Raw genomic sequence first — 21,528 nt, forward strand, 5'->3', positions numbered from 1 at the left:
TAATACATTTGCATAAGTGATTAGTTTATAAGTATTGGAATACCACATCATATATAGACTCATGACGTCCATATAGGTAGTTTTATTACCGGAAACCTTTTTTTTTTTTTGTATCGAAATTCTGTACACTGTAATCATTAATTAGTTTTTGCGTTTGTTATGTAAAGCTTTTAATAGATATAGTTAAAAAATTTTAAAAAAAGAAACCTTGTCGAAGAAGCAATTATCGTAAGTAGAATTTTGTATGGATAATGGATGAGTATGTATACTAACATTATACATTATATCAACAATTCAACATATAATACTTGTTCACTGTTTATTGCACCTATCACAATATTATCATGTAAATTAGACACCAACATAATCATCATATATCACGCATTTTAATTTCTCATAGTGAACATTTTTATTTTTATTATTATATCCATGGACCACTAACAGGACTAGACATTGTTTGCAGAAATTAGTTATAAGTGTCGGAAACAAAGGTACGGTGCACTCGGTGCAGTGATGTTTATATAATTATAACAATATTTTACCTATTTTTACCCTTTGTTTACATTTATGTTTCCTGGAAATTTTTTGTTTTGGCTTACGAACTATTGCATTCTCATTGACAATATATTTTATGTAGGTGTATATTGTGTAATGTTTATACATTTACTATTTTCAGTTGCTTGAAAATAATCGATTACAACGGAAAACCAAGTATCGGCGAGTACGAGGTGTATCGTGAACGTGATTGATGTTATTATAAGGCACTCAACCGGACGAATTTCTGCTTTTGATTAAGTACTATGAGTAAAATAGTGAATATAATTCTATACATTATGTTGGTTCGGGCAATCGGTCTCAATCGAGAATTACATATTGCACGGACGCGCGCTTACATAATATTTTGAAATTAATCTTTCAGTTATTCCGAGAATTAGTTGTTACAAGCGAAAATCGTCTCCAAATCATCCGACATAGTTTTCATTTCTCCGGTAGCCTCGGAGCTTCGAATGGAGGACATCGTGCCACGAGTGGACGCACGACATGGTTTATCACGAATCTGACGATTCTGACGGATCTGTCCAACGGCGATGACGAATGAGCCCTGACTTTCATTGAATTTTTTTCCTACTCTACACGTTTTTAATTTTTCTGGTGACACAATCGAATCTTCATAAGGATTATAATATAAATTATAGGATATTTCTCTATCCAAACTAAACTTTGTATTGGCCATTGGACATATACCAGCTCAGGGTACTGCAGGGTAGTAATATGGTGTGTTACAAAATTAAATTTGAAAGCATTGATAAATCATTGCATCAGAATTACGATTCTGGTTAGAACTATAATATTATATTCTGAACTGCATTTGTTTACAACCACACAATTGCTGAAGTTTATTCTAAAATGTTCTGCATCAGTGGTTTTTTTCTTAGAAAAAAAACCCTCTTCAAGTAAGTACCGTCTAAATTAGATTTTAGATCTTTAGAACTGTTACATAAAACTTTTAGAGCACACGTCTACCAAAAAAAAAACTGTTCACAGAAAAGGGTACTAGAAAAACAACGTAATAAAATATTATTGTAAATAGTATAAACTGTATAATACTTATTCTTATCGTTCCATACTCAGGATCTAGAAAATAATAAAATTATAAATGTATAATACCTAAATATTGAACTACAAGAGTGTCTGTTTAAAATAAATAAATCATAATAATTATAAGTTTCAATAAGACCTTGTAATGAGAATATTTTAAAGAGAAGTACACAAAATATATTATATGAATGAACTAATTCTATTATGAAGGATGTTTAAATTAGAGAGTACGTATATATATATATAACTACTCGTAAAATAATATTAACTATTGAAAGGAACATTATTTTATTTTATCCGGCGCTTGCGCTTTTGTAAATAATTGTAATTTTCAGATTATATAATTTATATTTAAGTATGTATATAATATTGCATCGTATAATTTTGTAATTATATATGTTATTATGATTTAAGTTAGGTTTACACCTTTATTATTATGTAATCAGATATATATGTTCAGAAAAGAGAAAAATTAAAAGCTTCATGGAATTTATCAAAATCTGGCCGGTTTTCTTATTTAACACTTAACCCGGTTTCGCAGTTATGTATGGATAATAACAAAAAAAAAAAAAATTGAATGGGGTACGTGTTAAATATTTTTATTTAATTTATTATTGTATAATATGATATAACAGGTAATTTAAATTAGTCATTTTAATTTCACCTTACCAACAGTATACTGTTTTCAGATTCGCATTCAACGTTTATAATATTATGTTATATACCGCAAAAGGTGAAAATACTAATTTTAAACATTATTTTATAAGTAATTAAGGTAAATAATTTATTTGTCCACAGATGTTTCTCATATGCATAAACGAAATAATTAATGCTATGCAAATTTCGAACCATGATATTATTTGCATTACATCATTTAATATTATTAATATTATAGGGGCGACTGACGTTAGAAATATAATTTGGTTGTTTAGCACACTATAGAGATAGCTGGCAGCCGCTATAATCACACATTCGCGTGTCCTTGGCTAGGCAAAAACTGGAGCACACTGTTTCGGCATAGCCGAAAGCAATGTTAAAAACTCGAATATGGATTTTAAAACCTCCAGTTTTTTTTTTTTAAACCTGATATATTACGTGGTTTTTATTTGTTGCTGCGATTTTTTCGACGTTGTTATCACGACACTATAATATATATTGTACATTATAAACGGATATTTTTTTTCTTAAGTTTATTTCTCGTAAACTTGTCGTACTATATGTAATATACGTGTTAAGCGAAATCTTTGTGTGTGTATGTGTGACAATGAGTGAGAGAAATAAAGAGAGAAAGATGGACCGAGAGGGAGGAACTCAAGTGTAGAATTCTTTTTTCGTAAACTTCAGATGTCGGTCTAATAGCCCCCTTGAGTCCAAAAGTGGTCTTTTAATGGGGGTCAAACACTGGCAAAAGTTTTATTCTTTAAACGTGTACAAAAAAATAAATAAAAATTATCTCAGGCAGCCCAAACTAGTGAATTTCGCACATATGGTTATTGTTTATATTCTATGAATTGTCGACGGCTCTTAACATAATATAATATGATATTTAATAGTATACTGTATAGAATACATCGTCAAACCCTAACAAAACTATAAAATAAATATACATTTTTTTTAACATTGCGAATTCTTTGAAAAGTTCTATCAAGACTATATTGAATAATAGATAGATAAACTTTTAATATACCAACATAACTTGATAATACATCAAAGTTTCTAATAATTTTCATTTAAATATTTAAACTGAAAATTTAGCTTTTATACTTAACTGTGAAAGTAGAAGTATAAATTAATAGTATAGGTACTCTATAAAATGTTAAAAGCGGAATTAACTATTAACTGCTGTAGTATTATAAAATGTGTAGATACAAAGTTCAAGGATAGAATTCAAGGCAATCAAGAATACAAAGTACATTTGTGTAATATCGTTGATCTTATTCGTACATAGTTGTATGATGTATATAATATTGCATGTATGTCACTATTACTATATAGAAAAAATTCGTATTTAATAATATCATAGAAATTGGTAACAAATATTCATATAATTATTCAGAAGACGTTTAACATATGCTTTCACATACGATCTTTGATATGCATTGAATACTAAATAAATACATTTTTAACTATTTGATACAAAACATATAATACATTTAATTCAAGTCAAGCAAATACATGTAATAGTCATTTGTAATCTTGTTGAACAAAGAAAACATTAAATGTTTATTTTTATATGTAGATTTATCCACAAAAAGATCAAACAATTAGAAATTGAGTAATTAATATATGTACACACAAAAATTGTAAAGAGTATAGTTACATATTATTATAATATTACGATATTACTCGTATGTATGTAAATTATACCCGTAATAATAATATTATTAATATTATTGTTGAAGTTAAAATTATTGTGATTTGTATTTAATGTTAAGTTTGATTATTTTATTATTTGGTGTTAATTTAATATATCTGTGAGAAATGCTATAAAAACAATTTTATCGTATAGACATTTTGACATTTTTTCAAACTTTTTTGTATTAAAGAATTTTATTTTGTATTATATAATTAAGTTTATTTTTAAATTGTTTAAATTGAAAAAAGGTTGTGTCTTATTATATTAATAATAACAATTCAAAGTTCTTAAAAAAAAAAACTAAATCCCTGTAACGTAAAATTATAGATTAGGTAGATATATTAGAAACGCGTCTATGATCTATGCTCAGGGGAGAAAGTAATGTTCTTACGCGAGGAAAATATAAAATAAATTAGAAAACTATTGAGTAATAATTTAACTAATTACTTAGTCAAGTTTTGAATTTAATATAATTTGTTAACTACAACGGGTGCATAATGGGTAAAGTAAAGTTTTGTTGTTCAAAAAACATAAAGTTCGCGTTAACATTTTGTATAAACTTTAATTTGGACTTTGTTTGATTATATACAACGAAACAATGTGAATAGTGATCATTATAAACATTTTAAGTATTAACAATTAAACTAGAATTTATAAACCGCGGCAAGTAACACAAACATGTTGCACTTTTTTCAAATATTTTGTTTTTTTTTTTTTAATGCTACTATATGATGTCTTTACCTGTATGAAAAACTGTAATATAATAATTATCATTATATTACAACCATTAATATTTTACACACATATGTGTTACGTCACTGTGGAATGATCATTGTTTAGTCATCGCTCGTTTTATATATTTCTACTTATATCTATACATCCGAACAAAGAAACGAGGTGCAGAAAATCACATAGCGCTTGTAATGAGATGAAAATACATTTTCGTATTACTTAATAGTGGCTCGAAAATCGGGGATTTATATACATACTATTTTATACTCATATAACTCTTATATATGTTATATTGTTATCAAGTTCCAAAGTCAAATTTGGGAGTTTCGATTTAAATCTTCATTTTTTACGTAACTTAACCTACGGATTTGTTTCCGCAATGATATCCGTTCTTGTTTAAGATATTTATCATGAAAGATATAGTATATATCACTTTTGAAGGGTTGATAGATAACGAATCGTATAGGTTTCTAAATCTTGCAAATTCAACTTTGTTCGTCTTGTTAAAACGCGTTGGATATAAATATATATAATAGTATATAGTCATGGTATCTATATCTATATGATAGTAAGAAATGGCATCGTTTCACGCGTTCTTGTGCAGTCAGCGTAATATCATATAGAAATTCCGTAAACAAAGAACACCGAACAACTAGTATAGGTACGTGCATGCGTGTTTCTAGTGTATATTATATAATAATATTGTCTTTATTTTTTTCTACCGTCGCGTGTTTGCTCTTTCCACCACTCTTTTGTCACTGTGTCGCGCGCATTTACATCTGTTTCGGAAGAACTGGAAATAGCAATGTGTACCGACCATTATAAAACTTTCTCTTCAAACGAACGATCGGGTAAAAATATAATATTCCATCATATACAATACGCGCGCAGTAAAATGTATTTCCTTTGTGTTCCCGTAATCTTTTCCTCCGTTTACATTCGTACATATAATATCGTACACGTGTGTAGACTGTAGACAGTGTGCTCGCATCTCGTGTCTTACACACTCCATTGATCGTGTTCCAAAATATATAATACCTATATATATTATAATGGGGAAAAAATATGTTAGGAGGATAAAAATGTGACGCCGCTATAATATCGTACGCTCGCGGTTCGCAGTGTATATGGTGTACATAATATAATATGGTGTGCCGATCAAAGCGCAACAGAACTTCTGTCAAATAAATAATGCAAAAACGAATTTCCGGTAGGCGTATATCCTTCATCGCGGGTCCTTTTTTTTATTTTGTCGATCTTTCCACAGGGGAGAGTTAATTGGAGCTTTCACCGTCAATAATTACCTATTCTGTATTATTATTATTATTATTATTATAGCGTGTAGAATATATCCGGTCGAGTTCACGTCTAAGGGTTTTTTACGTTATTATAGAATAATAATTTTTTTGCTAATTATTTTAGACGCCTAGGTGGGCGAGCACTTTTCGACGGTGAGCTATACAGCGGCATATTCGGCGAACACGCGTCATTATACGAGCGTATTATATACCTAGGTAAAGACTGACAGACAGGCAGACAGGTATACAAGACAGACAGGCAGACAGATGTAACATAAATAATCCACTATTATACAGAAGTGATTATTTAGGATATAATCTATTTAATGCTGTTTGTTTTGTAGCAGTTATTGTTGAACCAAACAATACGGGGTGGTATCGCGTTATGATTAAACTCCATGCTACTTGGTCGGGACTGATGTAAAAAATACATTAAACGCGTCAACCATCATCATCAAACACCACAATATCATTCAAACACAAGCTATTGCATAACACTTGTTTCGCGTGTAAATAATAATGCTTTTTCATTTGCATGTAAAAATATTATATGACATAATTGTTTGCATTTTTTTGTGGTTTTTCCAAAAATTAAATTAGACAGGTATCTGTTTTTTTTTTTATTATTATTTTTATAGTAACCTTACCCGTTGCATTTTTTATGTTTTATCATCCGTTTATAGGTCTAATGAATCCTGTGTACCTAATAGATTAAAATTGGCGTTTAATTAACCTCTATTATGATATATACGTTATAATTCCATATTATTATTTTACGGGTATCTATCCGAAAAACATTTTGTCAGTTTTCTATCTGCATATAGGAAAGTTGAAGCACCTCGGCGTGAATGATATTATAGACCACATTGAGACAGTATAAAAGTAGAGGAATGTCAAGTAAAACTAGATGCCAGTAATCAACCGTGAAATTAGGAGGCACCCTCTTAAACACAGAAATTATTAATTAATAACACTAGAAAATGTCTAACGTCAGAAGCTAATAAAAAATAAATATGATAACGACAATAATAGTATTGTATTAGCCATAGTTAATCATTTATTAGTTTTATAAAGATAAGCTTCTAGTAGATTTGAGCACATCACTAAACCGTATACCTATAGCTATAGGCTATAATGATGTATAAATATATTAAATTAAAAAGTGGAGATAATTTTTTGGTGCAGCCTACAGGTGTTATAAATGTTAATAATATTTGTTTGTTTTCGGAATTTCGATTAAAATAGATAAAAAAAAAATTGCTTAAACACGAACTGTATAATTTAGTTTTAAATAATGGCATGAAATATTAATGTATTCTTTTTTACATGACAAATAATGCTTATAACAACCTTATTAAAATTCGCATCACGAACACGGTTTCAACGTTTGAGACGTAATCTATATACGAGTATGGACTATAGACATACCATATAAACCCTGTTCCAGCACAATTTTATTGTAATAATGTAATTAAAAAATAAATATGTTTATTTATAATCATCATTTCTAACACATGATATCAATTCTGATCATTATACGTTGGTTATACACGCGGTCGTAGGTTATTTGTACATATTTTATAGTTCGTTGATTCACGCAATATCTTCTTTCGCGTTTATTAATTCGCGTGTCGTAATAAGCCCGAAGGAAATATTGGCACACTGGATCGATGTACTATATTTTTATCACACTATTTTATAGTTTATACATCAATTTTTTACTGATATACATATATATAAATATTATACTAATTTTTCGTTTGATTTAAATAGTTATATACTTATATAGATAGCTAGGTAAAGACGTGTATATACTATTTTTTTACACAAATAATATTATTATATAACTACCCGAAAAGAAGTGATCTGATAAAGCTTCACTTCATGTTCACATATTATATAATTGTTCCCTATATAGAATCAATATAATAACAATTCCCAAAATCTCCCCCTCCCCCAGTTATTTTATCGATTTTAACTGGTCAGTTTATTTATGCCATATGATATATTTTAATACATTATGGATTTATTTTTATTGCAGTACAATTATTCTGTTAAATAAATTATTTTATTCGATCTTCATATACTCATCGTCGTTGTCCATATACATGCGTATTGTAAAATTGATAAAGTTTAATAAATGTTTAGTGGACTAGTGGACATGCGATAAAGTGGTTTGTATATTGTAATAAAATTAATAACTACATTGTAACCAGTAGAGTTTTTATTTTAAAATATAATTTATAGTTTATACAAACATTGTTGGCTAATCATTATTATACAAAAACTAGTAAACTACTAAACCGTTGTTGGAATAACATAACATAATTTTGAATATTTCCTAATAAATATTAACTATGATGTCACTAAAATAAGTGTACAAACGATTGCCTAACTGACTAAGTTTCGATGGTTTAAATTTTAACATTCCAATCGACCGTATGTATTACATTATTCTAATTAAAAACGTGTATTGAACCTCCCAAAAATGCGTAATGCTTTGAACTGACAATTTATATATATTATCCATTAAATAAGTATTAAAAAAAATTATAATAAATAAATGTAATCGCTTTCAACAAATCGAAAATACTGCGGTGACAATAGAGTTAAATTATTCTAAACGTAATTTATGATTCTTTAATAATGGCGTATACTATAGCTAATAGCTCACAACACAAAAACTATGAACCTAAATCAAATTTTTATTTAAAAAAAATTTAAAACACAATGATGTGAACTTAATATTTCATATCGATCTTGAATAAATAAATAATTGACCTTTACCTTTTTCTTAATAAAATTGGTGACCGCAATAACAAGTTTTGATTTTTAAACTCCGACCTAAATTTCTAATTCTAATGCAAGAAGCAAAAATATACTTGTTTAAAAATGTGTACTTGTATACTTATTATTGCAAAATACAGTATTTTTTTTTTTTATAGCTAAGCATTTAAAGTTGAGATATGCTAAATACTGACCACAATATTTTTCGGGGCACTTTACTCTTCTTCAAATGCTTTAAATGTTTCAAATACATTTAATACTATTTACGAGTATAGTTTTTTCGTTTATTTATAAACATGTTATAAGCTATAAATGAACAAAACTTTTCATACTATATATTTGATACATAAACATATATTTTCATACCTATTTATAAATCAACTTTAATAAAATATTCTGTTTCGTAGTATGAGACTAAAACTATAGATTATTGTTAAAAAACCAAAAGTTTATTATGTGTTCAACGTACTATGAGGGTGAAAATAATTAGGAACCTAATATAAAATGTTAGGGTATTGCATAACGCGTTTTTTTTTCTAACAGGTTAAGTTATCAACCAGTAGTGTGTATTATAAATTATAATGCACTTTACATTACAATATATAATATATGAGTATACCTATATAGTAGGTATGATTTCAATAATATACAACATTAAATATCATTGTGAGAAATATTATTATAATTGGTAGTTATATAATATATACAATACGTCAAGTACATAATATATCATAAAATGCACATAAAAAAAAATACAATTATAAAAATGTTCTCGTCAAAAAACGTTCTAATATACCTTATTATAAATACCAGTTTTAGGTACCTATGCTATTTTCGAGTGAAATATCGGCGAGTGCGCCACAATCAAAATACTATATTATAATATAATATTACAGACAACCGTTGCCCCAACACCCACACCAAGGCACTTTTTCCGTACCCTCGCGACCGGTAATGCTCAGCTTTCGTCGGCAAATCGTACTCGTGTCGCTGTCCGCGTCATCGCCCCCATCCGTCCGGGACACGGACCCGCCACGGTGCTTGATTATGGTGTCCCGCCGGAAACCCATAAGAGACGTTCTCCGCCGACCCCTGAGCGGCGATTCAGACGGGCCCGAGGCAGCCGTCGGTGGACCACTGTCACGATCGTTTGTCGGCACTGCTTTCGATTTCTTCGGTGACCCAGCCGACTTGGAGTTAGTTGACGACGACATCATTGCCGCTGTTCCTGCAGTTGCAGTCTTGGGTTCCACTATCGGTTGACTGGTAACGGCTGTAGTTTTTGAATCCGATAACGGAAATCTATATATAAAATATTAATAAATACGCATTAACTAAATGATTAAACTATCGAGCATATATCATAATGATCATCCCCATTTTATTCCTTTAACGCAATGAATTTATTTAATTTCTGATTTTGGGATTTTTTTCTAAGTTAACTAAAGTCTAAAACATCATATTTCCAAGTTTAAATTATATATTTTTACACCGTTTGAGTTATGTGGTGATAAAATTTTCTTTGAACATGGTTTTACAAAACTATAAAATATATATAATATTTAATCTAGCGTTTATTATGCTTAGACAATTTTAACAAAATATGTTAATGTTGATAGATAATTATACATTATTTTCTAAAATTTGGTGCCAGTTAGTTCAATAGTTTCAGAGCTAACTGGAAATTAAAAAACAAATAATAGTTTTTATATAACATCTATATAAATATTAAAATATATACAAAGAAGATATCACATATTATCGAACATTTTTATTTTGCGGAGGAAGTGGTTAAATCTCTTATCTTATGAAAAATTTATTGTCGACTATATTATGTAGATATTTTTGTAAGAACTGACTCAACAACAAAATAAATCTGGCTTGTTGTTAAGGTTAGTATTACCGATAAATCTTATATGGTATACTGAGTAGTTGGATGGTGTATATAACTACTATACCAGTATTTCAATATAGTAGTGATTATTGAATTTCACAAGTAAGAGTGAAAACGGATAGGCATCTAAATGGATTTATTGTCTGTAGATTTGAAATTTAATTAATAAGACTCAGTAGAAATTGTAATTTAATAACACTCTAGTTATCATTTGTACGACGTTAGATGCTGTAGAAATGGTTAATAATATATTAATATATATATAAGATTTAAATATTCAATTAAAGATCGAATAATAATTGTTATCAGTATATGCGACGAAATGGAATTTTTTAGAGTAAATATTATTGAATATAACAAATATATATTCTTATTTAATACCTGCAATTGTATGAGTATAAAAATGTATTAAATAAAAATTATTGTACCATATTTGTATCTATAATTTATGAATTTAATTTTTTCCTTAATTCATTAAAAAAACACGGTATCAAGAATAAATATTTAAAAGATTTTTTTTTTATTACCATAAGATAATAATGTATAGAATTATAAATATTACAAATTAAGTATGTATATATATTATACATATAGTATGTATAATACGTATTTTACTGAATGAGTTATTATTTTTATTAAGCCTTGTCAGCTTTGTAAGTTTAAATAAAAGATTATATGTATCAACAAGTGGTATATCGTGAAATGTATGGTCCAATAATCATTATCTTATCTTAATTGAATCTTATATTTACCTATATTACTATACTTTAAAGGTGCAATGGTAAAAACTCATTAGTAGTTCATATTTCATAAATAGGGTACCTATTCATAAAATAAATATATCAATTTAAAGTAACGCTTATTATTTTAGGAAACGTTTTTGAAAATCTTTCTTTTACATAATTTTAAGTGGTTTAAAAAGAAAAAATTTTCAATAAAAATTACTATAAATTAAATACTTTTTACTATTTTTTTTATTGTTATCATTTTCAAGTTTTTAATCTTTTAAATGATTCTTAATTTCAATTCTGAAACATTATATTATTTGAAGTATTGAAGTATATTTCGATTTAATTATTTCGAATGAATAGTTTTTCAATTATAACTTATAACAATTTAAGTTTTGATGATGAGCGGAGTAGTGAACCATTCATTTGTGGGGTACCTACTCCACTACCATAGCAATTCGTTCATAAAAACTTTAAATACTTGTACAAATATAAATTATAATAATTACTTGTCCAAAATTCAATTTTTATGTATTGTATTACTCCAAAACAATATTTTGCTTTGGAAAAAAGAAAAAAGAAACCAGAAATTAATTTTATTATTAAAAAAGTAAAAAGTGTAAAAAATAATAACGTTGAAAATAGTTAAAAATATATTTTATAAATGACGCAAAAAAATATTTTTAAAAATGTTAATCCTTCTGTGTTAAATGGATGAACCACTTTCTATATATGAAGTACCTATATATATTAATCAATATTTGATATTTAAAAAAAAGTATATTATCATATAGTTTCAGGTTATGAAATTAAAAATATAGATCACTTTATAAATTAAAAATCGATTATGTTTTCACTATTACTTGGTATTAGAAGAATTCTAATACCTATACTGTAAAATGGTAGATTTTTCGGTTTCTTTATTTTATCATCCTTCCTTATCTGTTTTCTCTCTTATTTCCTAAAATTAATAATTAACTGTAGAAATAAAACTCTATGTTAATATTTTAATAATAAAAAAACATAGGATTGCATAATATATAAATTATAAATTATAATATACTCTGGAAGTATAGTCTGTATAGTGTAATATCTTAAATTTTTCAAAAAAATAAAATTGTAGATTTTGAAATATGGATGATTGCAGTTAAAAAAAATAATCGCCCTAGCTATTGAGATGTATAGAATAATATTATGACGTACAATATATAGGTTATAATATATTATAATGTACTTGAATCCATTTCGAACGGATACCGCGGTCATCGCGGTCGTAGTGTTGGACCCGACGTCGACGCCGTCGCCACTACCGCGGCGGGGCTCATCGCCGACTTCGCCAGCGCCACCACTGTCCGCGCCGCCACTGCCGTTTTCGTCATCACAACCGTGGTCACCGGACGACGCCGACGCATCGGCCATTTTCAAGTTCAACTTTATCTGAGATCTGAACGACTTTCGCCGGGCGATGCTGTTCATCGTGCCCGTTTCGTGCTCGGTTAGCTGCCTGACGATGACTTTGTCCGACCCGAACCACAAGTACCTGGGCGCACCAAGCGTCGGCCGGACGCGCACGTAACGCTCGCCGCCGGCCGTCCCACACCTGGCAGTCTTCCTCTCCACTCCGCCTGTTGAGCGAATAATACAATAATAAGTACGCATTATCGCAAGCCAACGAGCTATTTATAAAACGCCGACAAAAACGTTATAATAATATTATTATACATATGTTCACACATATTAATATATATAACAGGGTAATTCAACAAGCATGCAATTTCCAAATCACTATACCTATAGCCCCCATTTTTCCAGATCTACCCATCACTTGATCTATGGACCTATTATCCTTAGTACAAAATGTTATATAATACAAGAACTACTTGTTCTAAGTTTGATTTTTATACAGAAACATTTCGTTTTGTCTGATAATTTATTGACAATAAATTTACAGTAGAAAAGAGGGTACTCACTTTAAAAACATAAGTTTCTATCCCAAAAGATACTCCTTATTATAATTAGTACAAAAATATCTTAAAAATTTAAAAAATATATGGTATTTATGTGTGTTTAAAAATTCTTTCAAAAATCATATTGTTTGATAGTTGTATCATTGGAAAAAAAAAGGGTGCACAGCACGATGATAAATATTACTTTGTATATATTATATGTAAATAAAAATATATTAGTCTGTATTACATTATTTACACGATACCTTTAAGTAATATTGAAGCTTTTAAAATAGGTATAATAATAGCCAATAGGTATACGTTATAGATTATAAAAAATCACATGATAATTCCTATAAGGGTGGGTACTAACTTGCGTCAGTAGATATTATTTTTTTAAATTATAGTTGACGACTAAAACATTGCGTAGGATTTTATCGTCGGAATCTGAATTTAAATAAATAACATTTTATGAGTTTTTAAGTGGGTATAATATTTAATTGTTGTTTCATGATGTTAACTTTCGTTTCTTGGGGGTCATAAAATAACATTTAATATTTTAAAATAACACATCAAAGAAATTCTAATTAAAAAACGAAAAAAAATGTTCCTAGGGAGTAATAATTAATGTCGAATAAGGCATTTTTCTATATAGATGTGTTTACTGTTTAATATAAATAATAATATAATAATTCGTTATATTCAAAAAATGTTCTTTTAAAATTTATAATTAACGCAGTTATAAAATACAGAATATTTCACAAAGGATAAAAATAAAAGAATTGAGAATAAATTTATAACTTTATTTATATATAAAATAATTTAAGATAGTAATTAAATAAGTACATATTTTTTTGGATCACATAGATAAACTTGAAGTACTATTGTAAAGCCTATTTTAAATAGGCTTGAAGTACTTAATGGGTATAAGTGGTATAACTGATCTATAGTGATCTAGACGGATAATATACGGCCCCATCATTATGTCGTTAAAATAATGATACTAAGGTCAAATTGATAATGGATATAATTTTTAGATATGATCTTGTAGTGATATAAATCATCAAACGAGAAAATAATGCTTGTATACAATTTGTATATTTTGTAAACACCAAACTTAGCTCAAATAAGAATTATTTCCACCGCTGTTTTCAACTTGGCGGCCAACTATATTATACTCGTGTCCCTTTTATTTCAATCATCGATAACTTAAATAATATATATACGAAACGAAACTGTTGGGCGATATTTGATACAAAATAGTGTTCGTGCGTTAACAAACTTATAAATAGATGTAGCAGGTTTATCGTTCAATACGAATTATAACAGAATGCCGGAAAGGGACATATGTAGGCTAAACACGTATGAGAAAATCAGTCGAACGAATTATAAATAATTGCGTTAAACATATAATATACTATAATATATTACATGTTATGTCCGTTTTATGCGGAAGTTCGTCGAAACAAAACAAAAACAACTTTTTTTTATCGCTTACGTACTTATTGTTGACAGACGTAAATATTAAAACGCGTTTAATAATAATATTAAATCTGTGTACTGTATTATACTGATTACAACTAAAATTCTAAATCGCAAGTCTAAAAACCGCGGTACTACGGTAGTGATGATAATATCATTGTAATTAAAATGCTTGTCATACTCCAAGTGGTTTCTTCTAAAGACGATATTGTTTAATTTAATATACGTATGGACATTGGACATAGACGATAATCGAGGGAGGGGACTTAAAGTATTAACTTTTTGGCAGTTAACGTGTTGTTATCCTGAAGGGTACGCCGAAATCAATTATAAATTACGCTACAAGAAATTACCGAAACTTTATAGTGTCTTCAGCTGAATACAAGTTTTAGGGAGAAAGTAAATTCTATAATATTAATTTATTATGCCCGTTCATATAGAAACTCGACCGTTTTAAAGGCTAAGTTAAGTATGCAAATATAGTCGATATAGACAATATACTCCTATAGGTGTTGCTACGATATCGTAATAATAAATCGATGTCCGCCGATCGTACGTCGCAGATCCGCTCATAAAATATATTATAGCTGTATTATTATTATTATTATTGGCTAATTCGTCTCTTTACCGATGATCGTGCCGTATTTCTTGAGACATTTCAGGACGTCTTTGTCGGCTACAGTGTCCGGCACGCCCGTCAGCGACAGGATTATGGCACCCGCACCAGTGTCCATCAACAGCACTGGCACGTCACGGACTCCGAACGCCATGTGCAGCGCCCGTTCCAAGCACTCGGCGTTTGCGAACGTCATGTAACATCTGTCGTCCGTCAAGCACACCGTTCGCAACTTGTCTCTGAGCTCGACGTCCTGTATGGCGTCGATCACTTCGTCCACCTGTGTATATTATACATAAATTAAGATTATAATATAATATCGTAATAATTCTGCAACAGGGACGCAATTCCGACCCCCTCATCCCCGTGTAGGTACCTAATTTAAATCTCGCCGACCTCAAACCGGCAAACTTTTCTCTGGTCTGTCACGAATAATTTATTTTTTTTTCCATTGGTCCGCTATGTAATCTTTTAAGTTGCCCGAATATTGTTTACGTCGTCGTAAACATTGAAAACGTAGGTATAAGTACATAGCTATGGGTATATAAATACTGCGACTGCGTATCTGCTATAATGTATCTAATGGTTAGAATTTAAGTATTTCAAAATTGTTTTAATGGTCGCTTAAAACGACACGAATAATATTGCAAATGCAGTTTTAATTATCTATCATTACAAACGGTTTACGACTCAAAATAGGATAAAAATTGCCATAACTATATTATTTACTCGTAAATATTTTGAAGAATTTTATTATATAAAAATAAAGTATTAATTTTAGTTTTGTTTTCCGTTGGACAATAAGTATAGAAATGCCCTGATTTATGATCACTTACAACAGTATACTATTGTATAATAATATATGTATATTGTATTCCCATGGTTTAAGTAAGTTGTTGGTTGCATAGTCTAAAATTTGGTTTGAACTAATCTTGTATAGGTACAATACGTTGTATAAAAAACATTGAAAGATACTTATTTAAAAAAAAAACTTAGTACTATTCCAAAATAGGAAGTGTATATAAGTGTAATTAAAAATTTCAAAAACATATTAAATTCATATAAAGGTACCTGTTAAAATAATTTACAGCTCTTAAAAGCTATACTAATTTAGATTAACTAATTAAATATAATTTAATATTAATTATCATTTAAAAAGTTAACCATTAACTTTAATTTCATACATGTGTAAAATAATTAAATTAATATTTTTATACCACGGTATGTGTGGAATGCAGTCGCATGCAATATCTTCGAATTTATAATATAAGTTATAAAGACGTATGCAATTATTATATTATACAGACAACGATTGGTGCTATCATTTGTTTATATTTTCCGCATTCACATTTACAATAATATACTATAAATAAATATTGACTGTAAGTTTGATGGTGTGTTTGTTTTCCAAGTAGTTTTCATATTTATAGCGTAAATATAGGCGGTAACACCATGTAGAATAAAACGTGTGCAGTTTTAAATAAATATAACTAATAGGTACGACGTAAGCCGTACAGAGGTCTATATTATTATAATAATATTTGCTCAACACTCGAATATACCAAAAACAATAATTGCCAATATTTTTTTATTGAATTCACTAATAGTTTTTATTTCAGTTTTTAAGTTTTCACTGTCCAGTGTTATTGGAGCAATTTAACTATGTGGAGAACCGTGTCCTGTTTGTGTACTGGGTAGGGGGTCGGAGGATTTTTCGATCTGAATAAAATAAATGTACTATAACCTAACCACTGTCGTCATACGATAGAATTTCTGTTTAATTTACTATACATATATTAAATAAATTCTATAAACATGACATTTATTGTGTATCATAATAGTTGTTTAATTTTTATTAACCGATTCTTTATTATTTTATTTTTATATAGGTACATTTATACACGATAACGTGCTACATTTGTGTATTTGATACATAAATTTATTAAACATAAGTCAAACAAGTGATATAATTTTTAAATTAACTAAATAATTACTTGCTATATATGTTTAGAAATAAAAAATAAAAAATTGTGAATTTGTATTTTTAAAATGTTATTATTTTTAACTACAAAAGACAATACACATTTTTGTGGTTCTGACACCTGTAAAAGAATAATTGCTTTTGAAGTATAATTTATTAAAGGGGAAGTATTTTTTCTATAAAACAAATTACGCGATGGAAAATTTAAATTAAACAAAGTAGTTATAAAGTAAACGAATTTGGTTTAATGTTGTATTAGAAAAAAAACAATATGAAACGGTATAATGAGCAGCTATATTTTCTTTACTCAAAATAGTTCGTTTAACCATTTAAATAATAAGAAAGTAATTTTAAGTTTTTCCTAACCACGTTCACATAACAAAAACCATAATAATACGTAAAACTATTTTATTTTAATATTAAATAAAATAAGTATGGACAATAAATTAAATACCAGTACAATGTACAAAGATAAGTAAGCTTTTCGTATATTATATATATAAGTATATATAATCTAATTATTATTTAACATACATAATAGGTATATATTATATTGTGTTTCATGACAGAAAAAAATTATACTTATTGTTCAAATTGTTTTTTTGACAATAAATAATATTAAGCTTATCTGTATTTAATTAATCAATTAGGTACCTATCGCAGATGTTTGCACTTCAATTTTAATCGCTTAATGAATAATTATATTTCTTTATTATATATAATAATTAATATTCATTATGGTCCGTGGATAAAATTAACGTTTAATTCCAATGTTATTTACAATATAAAAAATAAAAAATAATAATTTTAAATTAAATTATTAATCGTATTAATTATTTATAGAATAAACAAAAGCACGGTGATGAAAATTAAACTTTTAAGTTCAAAATCAATCAACAACTGTTATCTTCAATCTGTATTTAATATAACTTATAATGTATTATTATCAAGAAAATTTAAAATTCTATTTTCAGTTGTAAATTTAAATAAGCAATATTATACAATATTCAAACCAATCATAAATTATCTAAAACTCTGAAAATGTATTTGCATTTTGCAATATTGAAATAAATAATATATATAATAAAATAAAATGTATAAAAAGTAATTAATACTAGTTAGATATTCATACAATATTTAACGTTGTTTTTTCCTTTGATACTTGTGATCATAAAAATAATTAAATTTTAGTCAGCCTATTATATTATACCAGATCATTTCAACTGCTAAATAGTAAACTATAATCTATTAATATTATCAAAGTAAACTATGACTAAAACAAAAAAAAGGTGTCAATATATTCGCCTCGGCAATTTAATTTTTAATTAACAAAAAAGTATTAAAATAATATTTTTACGAATAACGGCAAACAAAATTGCTTAAGCATTTTTCAAATAAAATTGAATTATTTTTTTAATATATGCTAATTATTACGACAAATATATAATACATTAATTAATTTTATAGTAACTAGTAAGTAGTAAGTATTTATTATAATATGTATTCTAATCATTTTGAGATTGTATTGTTATTTAGTATTATGGAGTAATAATCCCTATGGCCTATGAACTAATTTTATTAACGGTAAACGCCTAATATTAATATTTCGTTGTATAATTTATGTTTTATCTTTTCTAAACTCAAACACATATGCATTTTAGTATTTATATATTGTCTGTTTTTTAACTTCAACTTATAGTTTTCGTGTTGTTCGAGGACAGTCGATGATAAGTTTTGTGTTTTAAAATAATATTGTGTTTTTTTTTTCTAAAAGTTGAATAATTTTTAATAGCTATCAAAACTTTAAAAAGTTTTTTGCAGCTCAATTTAAAATTGAGAATTGAACACAGATTGTGCTTTATATATAATAGTGGTAACTTTTCAAATTTGTTCCTGAGAAAATCGATACAGACATAGAAACAATAGAAACATGTCTAAAAAAATATTGACCATATTTGGGGTGGTAAATCTAGGTTTGATTGTCAAGTCATTTTTTTGTACGTAGGTTTCTATGAAATATCATTGTTTTCAAATTTAAAAACAATCGTATTCGGGGTTATGACTTTTAGTGGTTTGAAAAGACCCATTCTTTCATCACATCAACTGTCATATCTCACCTTTTTTTTTAGATTGGACAACGGTTTGTCAAAAGTGCAGTTTTGGTATCTAAAATGTTATTATTGATTTTTCAAAGAGCATAATAAAATACAAGAGAAAGATAAAATATATTTACTGATGGCTATTTATTGAATTGTATTTGTATCAAATTATACACACCTATAGGGAGGGTTCTGAATGAGTATATTATTAGCTATAGTCTACTACATTGTTACACTAAATAAACAGAGAAACAATAAACAGTTTATATCAAATAACTATAATTTTAAATGAATAAATAACTATTTAATTTACGAATATAATTTGTCTAAGTCCATTAAAAAAATGAATTAAATTGTTATCCCATTTTATACTTTCATTGAAAATAAAATGTCCATAAAAATAAAGTATAACTAGAGTAAATAAAATTTAAAAAAGTAAATACATGTATATACTTTATTACTATAGTACATAGTCATTTTCTTTCAATTTAGGATAAAAAAATATTATTTCAATATAATTTACTTTACATAATGTATAGATAATTAAATCATTAATTAAATTAGCTTCAGTTTTATAATTGCACGATTATTATATATGAATATAAATATTTTGTCTGTGTTTATTTATATAATACGGAAAAATAATTCCATAGAATTATAACGTTTATGCAATTTTATATATTTTTTTAAATGTTTTAGTAAATGTTAATTATAGATATTACGTTATTTAGACGAATAATATTATAATATGAAAAATGTATGCTACATCTGCAATAGAGTCGTGACTCACTGAAACGATAATATTACACGATATACGGTATTTTCTTTTATATGATTTCAATTTATAAGTAGTTTCACTTGTTTGATGTAGTAATAATTAATATTAGTTTTTAATTATATCGTTATGTGATAATAGACACCATATAAATAAATAGTTTAATATAATCTTTTAAAAGTTATTTTTTCTTTTTGAACTACAGATCGAAAATAATGAATAGGTACAATATTTTATATAATATATGTTATATATATTAAGTATAGATTATATACCTACGCAATACATGAGTCTTCTTACTTCAGAGATGGTAATTTATTCGATTCCCATGTAGCGTCCTATTTTAACTACTATAGTAAAATACAAATTGTAAAAATGTGCATTTATTTTATAACATTGTGAACGAGCTTGTTATAAAATAGTAGTTAGTAAGTTGGATATTTGTTATCACTCCGCCACCAGGCGTACATCGTTCTCGGACATTTTTTATCTATCATAACTTAAGTTTAAAATATCATTAAACAATAATAATAATAATATACTGATTATTATTAATTGCAGTACATTTGATCATAAATATTTCATAATTAAACTTGAACAAACAAAAAATAAGACGAAATCCTAATGGTCCTATAATTTTCATTTCTTTTACATTGTCACGTTTTTAATTTGTTTTATCAATATGTTTTTGTTGTACGATTTGAATGAAATATTATAGTGAATAACTTAGTATAATTAATTTTTAACAATATTTTTCGGATGTTTGTAAGTTTGTAAGAGGTTTGTATTTTAACATAACAGCGATAAATCTACCTCGTACTAACAACGCAATAGTATAATAAAATATAATTAAACGTTTTAATTGAGAAGTATTTACCCTTTTACTCTAAATATTTCACGTATTACACTTACCTAGATGTTAGATATTCAGATAAAGGGAAATTTCGATCATAAACTTTGAATTTTGGGATTAAAGGTTGCCGGTGAACTCTCTTGTATTGGGCCATTAAATTGTAGTGTATGCGATATGACGGAGAGGGGGTGGATGATTACAAACAAGTATCTACTCAACGTCGGGCAACGATCTATATATTACGAAAAATACGAAAATATAAACCGTTTTGGCTAAAATCTACATAAATATATGGTAATGTATGTAAAAGTTGATTTCTTATTTAAATTAGTATAATATGCTTCTGCGGAACAAAAAACTGCATCATATGTGTAGACGTAAG

General features: G+C 27.5%; 1 protein-coding gene across 1 annotated transcript in view; it reads right to left on the reverse strand.

Moving 5' to 3' along the window:
- Positions 1 to 9,431: 9,431 nt before the first annotated feature.
- The window catches only part of LOC132917045 (uncharacterized), a 54,920-nt gene continuing 42,823 nt past the window's right edge, over positions 9,432 to 21,528 (reverse strand). The window contains exons 6-8 of the mRNA XM_060977568.1: positions 15,451 to 15,718; positions 12,629 to 13,019; positions 9,432 to 10,074 (exon numbers count right to left, since the gene is read on the reverse strand). Of these exons, the coding sequence (XP_060833551.1) occupies positions 9,663 to 10,074; positions 12,629 to 13,019; positions 15,451 to 15,718 (1,071 nt within the window). The 3' untranslated portion in view covers positions 9,432 to 9,662. The remainder of the gene's footprint in view (positions 10,075 to 12,628; positions 13,020 to 15,450; positions 15,719 to 21,528) is intronic.

The sequence above is a fragment of the Rhopalosiphum padi genome, chromosome 1 (genome assembly GCF_020882245.1).
Source record: "Rhopalosiphum padi isolate XX-2018 chromosome 1, ASM2088224v1, whole genome shotgun sequence".
Lineage (NCBI taxonomy): Eukaryota > Metazoa > Arthropoda > Insecta > Hemiptera > Aphididae > Rhopalosiphum > Rhopalosiphum padi.